Source organism: Lupinus angustifolius, chromosome LG08, assembly GCF_001865875.1.
Source record: "Lupinus angustifolius cultivar Tanjil chromosome LG08, LupAngTanjil_v1.0, whole genome shotgun sequence".
NCBI classification, from domain to species: domain Eukaryota; kingdom Viridiplantae; phylum Streptophyta; class Magnoliopsida; order Fabales; family Fabaceae; genus Lupinus; species Lupinus angustifolius.
Window position 1 is genome coordinate 3,347,830 of NC_032016.1, and position 13,757 is coordinate 3,361,586.

The 13,757-nt window shown below is 31.4% G+C and overlaps 1 protein-coding gene across 1 annotated transcript; it reads left to right on the plus strand.

Moving 5' to 3' along the window:
- On the plus strand, positions 2,529-4,427 carry LOC109353780 (isoflavone-7-O-methyltransferase 9-like). The gene is made up of 2 exons (XM_019596143.1): positions 2,529-3,296; positions 3,963-4,427. Exons 1-2 carry the CDS (start codon positions 2,529-2,531, stop codon positions 4,254-4,256), a joined length of 1,062 nt encoding a protein of 353 aa, XP_019451688.1. The 3' UTR covers positions 4,257-4,427.

Sequence of the window (13,757 nt, forward strand, 5' to 3'; positions counted from 1 at the left end):
TTAAATTAAACTAATTTATTTTCTGTGTAATTCGGTTCGAAATAAGAATTAGAAGCAATATTTCCTTGAAAAACTCTCTTAAGTTATTGACATTAATTAGTTAATAAAATAAAATTTAGAAATAATTATTTTTTTATCATTAAAAAAGAAGTAAATCACGAAGTTAAATTAAGTAAATAAACCCTTCTAAACCCTATTCCTTTATCTTTCATTATAGTTATACTATTTGTATGGCAGTTTTTGAAAATCAATACCCTACATTTATACTTCAACTCACTTGTTTATGTCATTTTTGACCTATCATTTTAATAAGTAGTGCCGTGTATTTCAACCAGTATTTAATTAGGTAACTTCAAAAATCATCTCAGTCGCCTAATATCATTGACTATTCATAATTATAACATCTATTTGAATAACTTTTCTTATAGAACAACTTTCTTCTTTTCATATTATTATTAGCTGCTGTGTCCTTCAACTCGTATTTTTCTTTTTAAATTTAATCAATTTAATGTAATAGATGGTATCACTAAAAATTAAAATACTTAAATTTAATAAGGTCATAATACATTGAAATAATATAAGATATAAAACAATTATGAATTATATTGACAAGTTTAGATATATAATAGTTAAAATATTATTGTCTTTTTTTGTACTACCGATAATATCATCTCATTTCATGAGTAAAGAACTAATTTTTTGGTACGTGACTGTCATTCTAAAAGCATCCACAATGGTACAACACTTTTTTTGTTCTTAAATGAGTCTTACTGATTATTTTATATTTGTTTACATTTTTCAACAACTTAAACAACTCAAGTCAAAATCATCTACAATAGTGCAACTCTATTTTTTGTTTTTAAATAGACCTCACAAACTTACTCCACATTTATATTTCTCTCTCATGTAAGAATTTTTTCCATTTTTTAACAATGACTCATAACTTTAAGAAAGAAGCTTATTTAACTTACCAACTTACCGTTGTAAAATAAGAACAAGAACAACTTATCTCCAATAATAAATTTAGACAAAGAAAATACTTATTTTGCTATGAACGGTTTTTTTGTAATTATGGATGCTATTGTAGAGAGAAGTTTCTGATGGCGTTTTCTTTGTTTAAGTTTACATATATTGAAATCCTTGCATTAAACATGGCTAAATTTTTTATGATCTCAAATCAATGACTAAGAGACTACTTAACTCCCAACTCGGGCACGTCTCTAAGTTCCCAGCTATGCACGGCTTATTATTATAAAAAGGAAATGTTAGCCAATATTTAAAAATATTGTTTCAAAAGAGAACGTTGAAATTCCGCTTGAATGCGTTTTCAAATGTCAAATTTCTTGTTTTACGTTACTTAAACAATGTACTTAAATCACTTGTTTGCGTAAGAGAAGATATGTATATATTGATAGTGTAAAAACTTTTTATATTGTTACTATTGTATTATTCATTTTCAATCATCGTTGACTCTTTTTAACACAAATTAATAGTATCTGATATACTAACTATATATAAATTTTTATACTGTCATTATATAATATTATACTTTTAACATAATCCCTTAAAAATATCCCACTGCCACGAGTCCTATTTACAATTGTAAATTTTTATTTAGTCATTTTATTCGGCACTTTATTTGTTTTATCAATCATTTATTTTTTCCCCTTATTTGATTTTTTATTAATGTAGAAACAATGAGTTTGTGAAAATTATAATGTTATAATATATTTTTAGAAATAAGAAAATTAAAGCACTTACCTTGTAATATGGTTAAAAATTTCTTATAATAAAGAAAAGACTCAAAGAGGTATACAAATTATACCAACAAGACCTGAAGAATAATATTGAATGTTAGAGGTTGAATATTAATTACTTCGTTGACAAATTCCATTTTAGTGATTTATACATCTGAAAAGAGGTATGTCTCTTTACTATAAAAAATTATAACTTATTTATGTTATTTGTAAAACAATTTTCTCAATATGGTAGGATTTACTTACTCCAACTTAAAAAATATATTCAACATTTTAACTATTAATTCCAAAAGAAATATGATGTTCTAAATTAATGAATAAATCTGAATCATTAAATTTCATAGAATAAATAATAAAGTTATGAAGTATATTCTCTTTCCTTTTAACATTAATACCGTATATCTTTTCTCCACCGCTATATATTTTTTGATTAGCAATTATAATGTATGTGAATAAAGGTATAGCTAAAAAAAAGTGGAACAAAGTGTGTATTCTATTTCATTTCTTATTTCAGATCAATTAAATATTATTACGTAATTATAAATAAAAAAAATTTCAAAAAATTAACATTTTTATAATATTTATTAAAATCTGGTTGGTCTAAGTGAAAAAATTAGAATAGATTTGAGGACATGTTATCTCTAATCAAAAAGTGATGTAATATGAGTTATTTTATAAAAGGAAGCATTATAGGGTACAAACTACAGAAAATATTATATAAAGGCTCAAGAAATAACAACACAAACAAGTTAACAAACAGAGAAAGTTGCCATGGCTTCAATGAATGACCAAAGTGCAATTGAGCTCCTTAATGGTGAAGCTATCCTACACAGCCAGTTATTCAGCTTCATAAGACCAATGTGTCTTAAATGGGCTGTGGAACTTGGCATAGCAGATATAATCCACAACCATGCCAAACCTATCACTTTTCCTGAGTTGATGTTAGTCCTAGTGCAAGTTCCACCAACTAAAGCTTCTTTAGTGAAACGTTTCATGCGTTTTCTTGCATATAATGGAATCTTTGCAATCCATGAAAGCCAAGAAGAACAACATGAAACATATAGTTTGACCCCAGCATCAAAGCTTCTTGTCAAAGGCAGTGATCATTGTTTAACTCCATTTGTTGTTTGGGCTACAGATCCTGTTAGGATGAATAACTATCATCACTTAGGGAATTGGGTTTCTGGTGAAGTTCCTACTTTATATGAAACTTCCTTAGGAATAACTCTTTGGGAATATCTTGAAAAAAACCCTGAATATATGAGTACCTTTAATGAGGGTATGGCTAGTGATTGTAAACTACTGCAGTTGACTTTGAAAGATTGTAGTTGTGTTTTTGAAGGATTAGATACCATTGTTGATGTAGGTGGTGGAAATGGAACCATAGCAAAAATCATTTCTGAATTATTCCCCAAGTTAAAATTTATTGTATTTGACCTTCCACAGGTTGTAGCAAACTTGCAAGGAAGCAATAATGTGAGTTATGTTGCTGGTGACATGTTTGTTTCTATCCCTCAAGCTGATGCAGTCCTTCTAAAGGTACATACATACATGTGTTCAATTCATAAATGTTTGGTGTACTACTGCAATTTTTAGAATAAGAAACAAAGAAATGTGAAGATTCAACATTTGTATTTTTCTTTATTAAAAAAAAATGAATTAATGATTTATGTATAGATGCCATCATTACACAATTTGTTATTATTTTTTACATATTTTTATGTCTATTTTATAACCATTATTTAGAGGATTTTGTTTGGAAATAACAATAAAAAGTAAATAGAAAATTGTAAGTGGTGACACATAACAATACCATTTTTTACACCTTACTTGTCATGCCTTACTTTTGGTTTCTCATTTTTTAACCCTTATATCTATATTAGTTTTCTTTTACTTATCTTTTTATATTTCTTTTCTTATTACATTATATCATCAATTGAATTATCATTTTTTTCTCAACTCCTTTTCTATCTCTCATTTTTTACACATTTTTGCATCCGTACATTTTTGAGTGAAGGATACATTGAGTGGAAAAATGGAATTTAGGTGAAATAAGTGTAGGATGAATGTTTTCCTACTTCAAATTAGTTTTGTTTATTCATTGCAGCATCTTATATTCCGATATATGGTCATGGTAAGAATATCACCTAAAATATATATGAAGAGAACATTTACGGTCCTCAACTATTAATGATTTTTTTGCAGAGGATTTTACACGATTGGACTGATGAGATTTGCATAAAGATCCTAAAAAAGTGTAAAGATTCTATTTCAAGCAGAAAAGGAAAAGTGATTATTATAGAGACAATTATAAATGAAAAGCAAGAAGATAAAGTTATGACTGAAACAAAGCTTAGCGTGGATATAATGATGATGACTATTAATGGAAAAGAGAGAAATGAAAAAGAATGGAAGGAACTCTTTGTTGCAGCAGGATTCAAACACTACAAAATATTTCATATACATGGTTTGAGATCTCTTATTGAGGTCTATCCCTAAATATTGTTATCATCTATTTGATAGGTTATATGTTACAAATGGACATCCTTAAACATTATTGTGATGTATTTGACAGTTAACATGTTATGATTTGAATAAAGTGTTATCTTGCCATTTTGAACTTCTGGGTTACCTTTATATATGTTCCTCCCTTCACTGTTATGTGATTAAACGTATTGTATTTAGATCTCCATCAACTATGGCAAAAAATATAGGGAATTAAGTTGTAATGTACTTAATTATTTTAGATGTAATAAAGATTATGTTTACAGTGTTTTGAAAGGATTTTACAATTAAGACCGACTCTAAGCCCTTCACCTTACCAATTGATTACCATATGATTTCGGGGCTTGTGTTTAATTAATATCGGGTGGACGACCTCCTTGACAATTATGCAAGTAACAAGAAAAATAAATCAAAGAAAATGGTCAAAGTATTTTTCTGAAGTTTGTAGGGACCTTTGCCACCACAATAGCTAGATTATTCTTCCCACACTAAAGAATTACGTATATTTAGGGTTTATATTGAGTTTTGGATAGAAATAGAGGGTTTCAAAGTATATTTTATGTTTCTCAAACTTTTATTTTTTTATTTTCCCCTTTCAAAATTCAACTCATAAAAAGAAACATTTCGAAACATGGATCTATTGTCTCAAGTTCCTCTCCCAAAAAATTTTCTCATCCAATAAGTATCAACAATTGATTAATAAGTGAACTCATCATTTTAATAGCATGATATATGCATTAAAGAAGGCTAATTTATTTAAGTAATGTACTTTTTTAAACTATTTTACACAAACGATGTTGTTTTTAAAAGTATCTATATAATTGTGATCAATCAACTAAACTACTTATACATTTGTGGGTACTCAAGCAAACCAGTTGTCATAATGGACACACCCTAGTCAACATATTTTTTAAGAAATATAATATATTATTTGTGTAAAAATTTATATATAACTTAATATATTATTTATCATTTATTTGTATTATTACCTTTTTAAAAATTATTAATGATTAATAATGTAATAACAGTATATCAAACTCATGCATTGTCAGAATATATATTATTTTCATTTTTAAGTATTTTTTATATTACTTGTGGCACAATACGTACTTTTATTAAATAAATAAAAAAAAGAGGACTGCTTGTCCGGATGTGGTGGGTTTTGTCACTTCAAATTTTCTATTTGTTAAAAAAATTAAATCTATCACAAGTAATCTAATTATCTAAAAGAATACACACCTCTAAAGAATATTAATATATATAAAAATTAAAGAGCATAATTTATGTCGGAAAAATAAGAAAATAAAATTGTCATTGTCATAAAAGAGAGTATTTACATAAAAAAAACATCATGATTCGTTTCTAAAAAATCAGTTACGTTGTTTTAAAACAATTAGGTTCTTTTTAAGAAATCAGAATTTGTTAAAAAATAATAATATGTGCCATGCAGCTCATTTTCTTAAAAAAATGGTTACCCAACAAAATTGTGATAGGCGTCATGTTAAAATATATTGATTTCGGTTATCAATATTAATCAATAGTTTGTTTCATAGAAAAAATATTTTAATAATTTATATTTAACTAGGGGTTAATAGATAAATGTAAAACGACCACATATGAATAATTGGAAAAAATGCATTTCACATGTTAAAGAATGTTATCACTTTTGAAAATTGACTTTATCCTCTTTCATTTTGGTATTCTATAGATTGTATTGTAGTAAGTTCTGCAACCATATAATCAACAATTCAATATGACAGTGAATCACAATTATTTAGTTGTATTGGGTTTTTATGCGACTACAATCATTAACATGCATAAAATTGTATTGGATTGTATTTGGCTGTATTAAATTCAAAAGTTTAAAATTTGTGCACTGACAGTATAAAGTTATCCAAAATCATCATATTCAATGGTGGATGATTGATTGACAGTGTAAAAACTGTCAATGTATACATATTAAATTCAAAATCATCATATTTTTAATCAAAGCATTAGAGGCAATTCGCATCATATTGACTACAATAATCGTCATTGCCAATCTAAAGCAGTGCTCATGAATATGCCTCCTTCTCCTTCATTCGTCACCCAAATTTATGCTCCTATCCAAACCAAAGCCAGCAATATATTTGACACCTTGCTTCCATGGCTTATTCAAGACAGTTCTTCCATTCATGGCATGGCTTGACTCGCCCAACTACCCAAACCCAAGTTTTCTTTGTTAGATTAATTCTAATTAGTGGTCCATGTTCTTGGAAGTTATTAGTTTGAATAAAAGTGCTTAATATGATGATGGTTTGCAATTGATGGATCAAACTAGTGGGGGTGTTGTTAACTCCCTCCTCTCTCACATGTGATAAAAATCAGTTACGTTCATTCAATGCATTCGCCTTAGACAACGAATGTGTCAAGTTCAACTGTCTGAACTATGCTGATTGGTCCGAACAAATCTGAAAGTGCAAAGTGTCAAGATAGCATTTAGCTTGTCTATGTTTTGATGAAGACAAATGACTTAGTAAAAGCTTAAAGATAACTCAACAAACCAACATGCCAAAGATTCAAGAGGTTCATGTCTAGACTAGAGTCTTAGATATGTGTCTTAGTTTTTGAGTCTTTGTTAGGTAAACCTAGATACAAATCTCACAAGTTCTAAAAACTATCATCTCATTTGCATGAGACATGCCATCTAGCTTATTATATGTTCATGCATTAATCATACATGTTATTTGTGCATTTTAGGCATAACCCAATGGTAAAACATGTATAGTTGATAAGCATAACATATAGGTGGTTTATCATTTAATATCTTAACTGAAAATATGTCAGTTAATCGATTAAGTACAACTTTAATCAATTAACGAGAAAACAGTTTTAACAGTTTCAACACATAACTGAAAAATGGATTTCAGTTATTCTCAAACAGCCCGTTAATCGATTAACAGACTACATATTCGATTACTTGGGCATTTAACAACTTTTCTATATAAACTGTTTTTTTAACAGATTTCTAATACGATTTTAGATCTTTCATTCACTCAGTTTAGAATTGTTAAGTTGCATATTTTCATGTTCAATGTATGTCATATAGGCAGAGAGAATAGCATGTGACATTAGAGTGAGATAGTATCATGCTTAAGGATTAACTTGTCATCCATTGCATGTGATTAAATGTGTTCATCATTCTATCTTGTTCTTGCATGATTCTTTCATTACTGTTTAGAGATTTATTAAGGGTAGATATTGCATGTTCTTCATGATTCTGATCTTATACATATTCTTGGTAATTGAGAGATTTGTATAGGTTTTTAGATTGTTCTTGATCGTAACATTTAAGCCTTTTAGTGCTTCACATTATTATGCTTTTATTGTATTTTGTGTAACAAGGAAAGTCGTCTCTTGGTGTCGTACCACCAATCAGATACAGAGAGTCTTCACTAAGACTTGGAGGTTTTGAGTTTAGAACATACGCTTGGCTGAGGTTGGATCATAGGAAAGGTTTTCCTAGGCGATTGGTAAGGTCAAACCAAGGTAGGGGTTCTAGAAATTCAAGAAGGTAGCGTTCAAGGTCTTGTAATTGGAAGTGTGTATGTAAGATACATTGACTTCAATTTTAGTGAAGAAAATCTCCCAGATCAGAGGGGAAGACTAGATGTAGTTTTATAGTGGACCGCAAAACGAACCAGTATAAAAACCTTGTTGTAGATTGTTTCTTTCCTTTATCTCTTTATTGTTTTAACTAGCTTTTAATTGCCTAATGTAACTGATAATTTGGATATAGTAATACTGCCATATAAAGATCATTTCTATTCAAATATATATGCTATATCATTTTTGTATAATCTGTAATTGACTATGTAATTGAGCCATTCGACAACTGTCTGTTAATTGTGGTTTAATCGATTAAGGCATACCTTTAATCGATTAATTGGGTGATTTTCCAAAATAGGGCTTTGGTGCCAATAGCGGTATTTGGAAACCATGACACCTATTCAACCCCCTTCTAGGTGTATTTTGTCACTGATACCTAACAAGTGGTATTAGAGCTAGTACGACGTGCTAGCTCAACCGTATCTATGTGATCCTTAAGGGAATATAAATGGGTTCCACCAACCCTTTTGGCGGTGATGGCGCATCCATTAACCACCCTCCCGTATTCAGTGGCGAAGGATATGCCTACTGGAAAGTTTGCATGAAGATCTTTATAGAGGCCATCGACTCAGATATTTAGGAATCTGTAGTCCGCAGGCCCTTCATTCCACAACATCTAGTGGACGATGAACCGAAAGATAAACCGAAAAGTCCATGGATCGATGATGAATGCAAAAAGGTTCAGTATAACCTGAATGCTAAAAATATCATCACATTGACCCAATCCTATGATGAGTTCTTTCGGGTGTCGTAGTGCCAAAGAGCAAAATAAATATGGGACACTTTACAAGTGACTCACGAAGGCATTAGCGAAGTCAAACATATCAGACTGAATGCCTTGACACATGAATATGAGTTGTTTCGTATGTTACCGAGTGAGTCTATCAGTGACATGCAAAAGTGATTCACTCATATAGTTAACCATTTAGTTGCTTTAGATAAAAAAAATTTACCAAATGAAAGCTTACTAACAAAGTTTTACGTTGTCTTGACAGGAGATGGCAACCAAAAGTAACAGCGATCATGGAATCCAAGGATCTTCACTCCATGCCTTTGGCGACATTGTTTGGAAAACTTCAAGAGCACAAAACGGAGCTTGGACGTCTGACTATGCATGAAGAATTAGACCGTAAAAAGAAAAGTATATCTCTTAACGCAAAAACATCTCAATCTACAAAAGATAGAGAAGAAGATGAATTTGATTCAGAAATAGATGATGAAACCTTGAGCCTTCTCATACGCAAATTCGGGAAATTCCTAAAGAAATGAGGCATCAAATGTTTCCAAAAGAAAGAAGCGCGCAAGTCGACCAGAAGAGGCAAGAGTAAAGAGCGCTTCACTTTCCATGAATGTGGTAAGCCAGGACAGATGAGGTTCCAATGTCTCACTTACCTCAAGAAGGTTGATTCAGATAAGAGCACTCCTCATGACTTTAAGTCAAAGAAAGCCTATATAGCATGGGATTTACCAGAGGAGGATACGACATCTAGCACCTCAAATGAAGAGGAGACAATAAAGCTATGCTTAATGACGAGACATATGATGCTTGTTGTTCAAATTCGAAAGATGTAAATAGCAGGGTATATTTTGACACCTCATCTACATCATATGATAATTCTCCTCCTTATGAGGATTTGTATAATGCCTATGTCGAATTGCATGATGAAATGAAGAAATTAGCTAGGATTAGTTCTGATAGAAAAAGAGTAATCTTGCTAAATGAACAAAAAATAGTTTCATTACAAAAAGAATTAGATGAACTAAAATTGGAAAATGAAATATTAGATTTGATCTACTCTTGTAATGCATGCAATTGCTCTAATGATAATTTATGTCAATTAATTGTCTCTGATTCTTGCGAAGATTTGAAAAATGAAAACTTGAGACTAAATGAAAAACTCGCAAAACTCACAGAGAGTCAAAACATGTTAGACACTATGCTTAGCCAAACCAAGAATGTTGGTGATCATACCAGACTAGGATATATTCCCCCTGGGCGTAGGAGAAGACCATATAGAAGACCTATTAATCGGCCTAATAAGAAATTTTTTAATAAAAAGGTTCCTACATGTTTTTATTGTGGCACCCATGGCCACACTTCCTACTCTTGTTATATTAGAAAATATGGTATACCTAATGGCATGTATGTTTGGATGAAAAAAGGAGATAACTCCCTAGTTGCTAACAGAAAAGGACCCAACATAACTTGGATACCTGAAAAAGGCAAGTGATCTATTTTGCAGGTATGTCTTCGAGCACATGGACAACATTTCTAGATCTATCCTTGCAAGAAAAAGGGTTTGTCACTTATGGAGACAACAACAAAGGAAAGATACTTGATACCAGAACAATTGGCAACTCAAATCAGGCAGTGATAAAAATGTATTGTATGTTGAAGGCCTGGAACATAACCTTTTGAGTATCAGCCAACTATGCGAAAAGGTAACCGTGTATCTTTTGATTCTGAGTGTTGTATTATTCGTGACAATATATCTAATAAAGTTAAGTTTGTCGGATATCGTATAAATAATATCTATATGGTTAATCTTGAGGATGTCACTACTCTATTTTCAAAATGTTTTATATCTAAAGAGGATGACATCTGGCTTTGGCATAGGCGTGTCGCTCATATTCATTTAAAGCATCTAGACAAATTGTCTAAATATAATTTGGTTGATGGGCTACCAAAACTTGATTTTAAAACTCAGGAAACTTGTGACACAAAGGATAATGAGGTTAACAAAAAGTGATATTTTATCTGTTTTGAATTTTGGTGATTGGGATGTTTGTTTAGATTGTATTAAAGGAAAACAAAATAAACACATATCAAAGAATCCAGCCACAAGAAGTAGTAAACTTCTTGAATTAATACACACGGATATTTGTGGTTCTTTTGATGTTCCATCTTAGAGTGGTGAAAAGTTTTTCATCACTTTTATAGAAGATTACTCACGTTATTGCTACATATATTTGTTGCATGAAAAATCTCAATATTTGGATATCCAAAAGGTATTCATTGATGAGGTTGAAAGGAAACTTGAAAAGAAGGTTAAGGTTGTGAGGTTTGATAGAGGTGGTGAATATTATGGAAAATATAATAAGAATGGACAATGTTCAGGACCATTTGCAAAGTTTCTCGAAAGTCGAGGCATGTATTCTCAATACACTATGCCTTACACACCGCAACAAAATGGTCTGGCTGAAAGGCGGAATCGTACTCTAATGGAAATGGTTGGGTCAATGTTGAGTCACTATGATGTACCTTTATCGTTGTGGATGTATGCATTAAGGACTGATGCGTATCTGCTAAATAGGGTTCCTAGTAAGGCAATTCCTAAAACTCCCTATGAGTTATGGACTAGTAGGAAACCCAGTTTGAGACATCTCAATGTTTGGGGTTGTCCAACATAAGTAAAAGTGTATAACCCCATGAAAAGAAGCTTGATGCAAGAACCATTAGTGGTTTCTTTATCGGATATCCGGAAAAGTTAAAGGGGTATAAATTTTATTGTCCTGACCATAGTACGAGAATAGTTAAGTCTTGAAATGCTAAGTTCATTGATAATGGCCAAACCAGTGGGAGTGATAAATTACGAAAGGTGGATATTATTGAGACTTTTGATGAATCTTCTTCATCGAAGACGTCTAATGAGGTTGTTGTTCCTCTAGTTATATTACCGTCAAATAACACACAGAGAAAACAAGATAATATCCGAAACTCACAGGATGAACAAATAGTTAATGAGCCGATTAATGATCAAGTGATGAAAGAACCACAAGAAATAGTATTAAGAAGGTCTGAAAGGTAAGGAAGACCAACTATTTTTGACGATTTTATTGTATATCACTTGAATATGAATGTGACTTGAGCATTCATAAGGATCCAGTCTCATTCATACAAGCCATGAAAAGTGAAAATTCTGAAAAGTGGCTCAATGCTATGAAAGAATAGTATAAATCAATGGACGATAATAAAGTTTGAGATCTAGTTGAGTTGCCTGAGGGTTCAAAATGAGTTGGCTATAAATGGGTCTTTAAGACCAATCTTGCCTCGAAGGCAACATTGAAAGATATAAAGCTAGACTTATCATCAAAGGTTTCACTCAAAAAGAGGGCATTGATTACAAAGAAATATTCTCTCCAGTATCTAAGAAAGATTCGTTAAGAATTGTTATGGCTTTGGTGGCTCATTATGACTTAGAGCTTCACCAAATGGATGAAAAGACCGCTTTTCTGAATGGTGACTTAAACGAGAAAGTTTATATGAACCAACCTGAAGGGTTCGTGACCACAGAAAAGGAAAATCTAGTGTGTAAATTAAATAAGTCAATATACGGACTTAAACAAGCTTCTAGACAATGATATATAAAGTTTAATGATAACAGTATGTCATATGGGTTTGTGGAAAACGTTGTTGACCGATGTATCTGCATGAAAGTTAGTGGGAGCAAGTTTATAATATTAGTCCTATATGTTGATGACATTATGCTTGCTGCAAATGATAAAGGACTCTTACATGATGTAAAAAAGTTTCTCTCTAATAATTTTGAAATGAAGGATATGGGTGAGGCATCCTATGTGATACGAATAGAAATATTTCGTGATAGATAACAAGGATTGTTAGGATTGTCTCGGAAATGATATATCAATAAGGTATTAGAGAGATTCAGAATGGAAAAGTGCTCCGCAGGTATAGTTCTAATCCATAAAGAGGACAAATTCAGTGAAAAGCAATGTCCAAGGAATGATTTGGAACATAAGGAAATGGAATCAATTCTCTATGCATTAGTGGTTGGGATTTTAATGTATGCTCAAACATGCACTCGGTCGGATATGAGCTTTGCTATTGGAATGTTAAGCTGATATCAAAGTAACCCCAAAATGGACCATTGGAAGGCTACAAAGAAGGTTCTCAGATATTCGTAAGGCACTAATGATCACATGCTCACGTATAGAAGGTCAGATCACCTTGAGGTGATGGATTTTTCGGATTCAGACTATGCAAGATGTGTGGACTCAAGGAAATCTACATTTGGGTATGTTTTCCTAATGGGTGGAGGAACCATTTCATGGAGAAATGGTAGACAATCTATAATTGCTACGTCCACCATGGAGGCTGAGTTTGTAACATGCTTTGAGGCCACAAAACATGCATTGTGGCTGCAGAACTTTACTTTAGGTGTTGGCATTATAAACAGTGTAGCTAGGCCGCTGAAGTTTTATTGTGATAATTTTGCAACTGTTTTCTTCTCTAAGAATGACAAGTATTCTAGAGGTGTCAAACATATGGATCTAAAATTCCTGTCAGTTAAAGAAGTACGGAATGAGAAAGTGTCTATAGAGCATATTGGTATCGATCTAATGGTAGCGGATCCTTTAACTAAGGGATTGCCACTCAAAATTTACATTGACCATGTAGAAAGGATGTGCATTATAGATAAGTCCTTGTTAATGTGATATTACCTTATGTATATATACATGTACAAATGTTTTCTTATCATTGTATGACACATTCGAGTTCAATGAAAGTTTTATTTTCGTAATTAAAGTTTAATTAAGTTATCCACATTAAAGAAAGTACTTGTATTGTTTTAATGAAATAATTTGGTGAGTTTTCGAAAGGAGACTGAAGACTCAAATTAAAGTTGGTTGAATTGAGTTGATTGTGATACATGGAAGGGATCAAGTTGGCTCATATAATTTGTGACCGCCATGATTCAACCATTTCAATTCAATTAAGGATGATGATTTGTGAGGTTCAATTAAAGTACGCAATTAAAGTCATGAATCTTCGAGTCATCACATGGACCAAGTGGGAGATTGTTAGATTAATTCTAATTAGTGGTC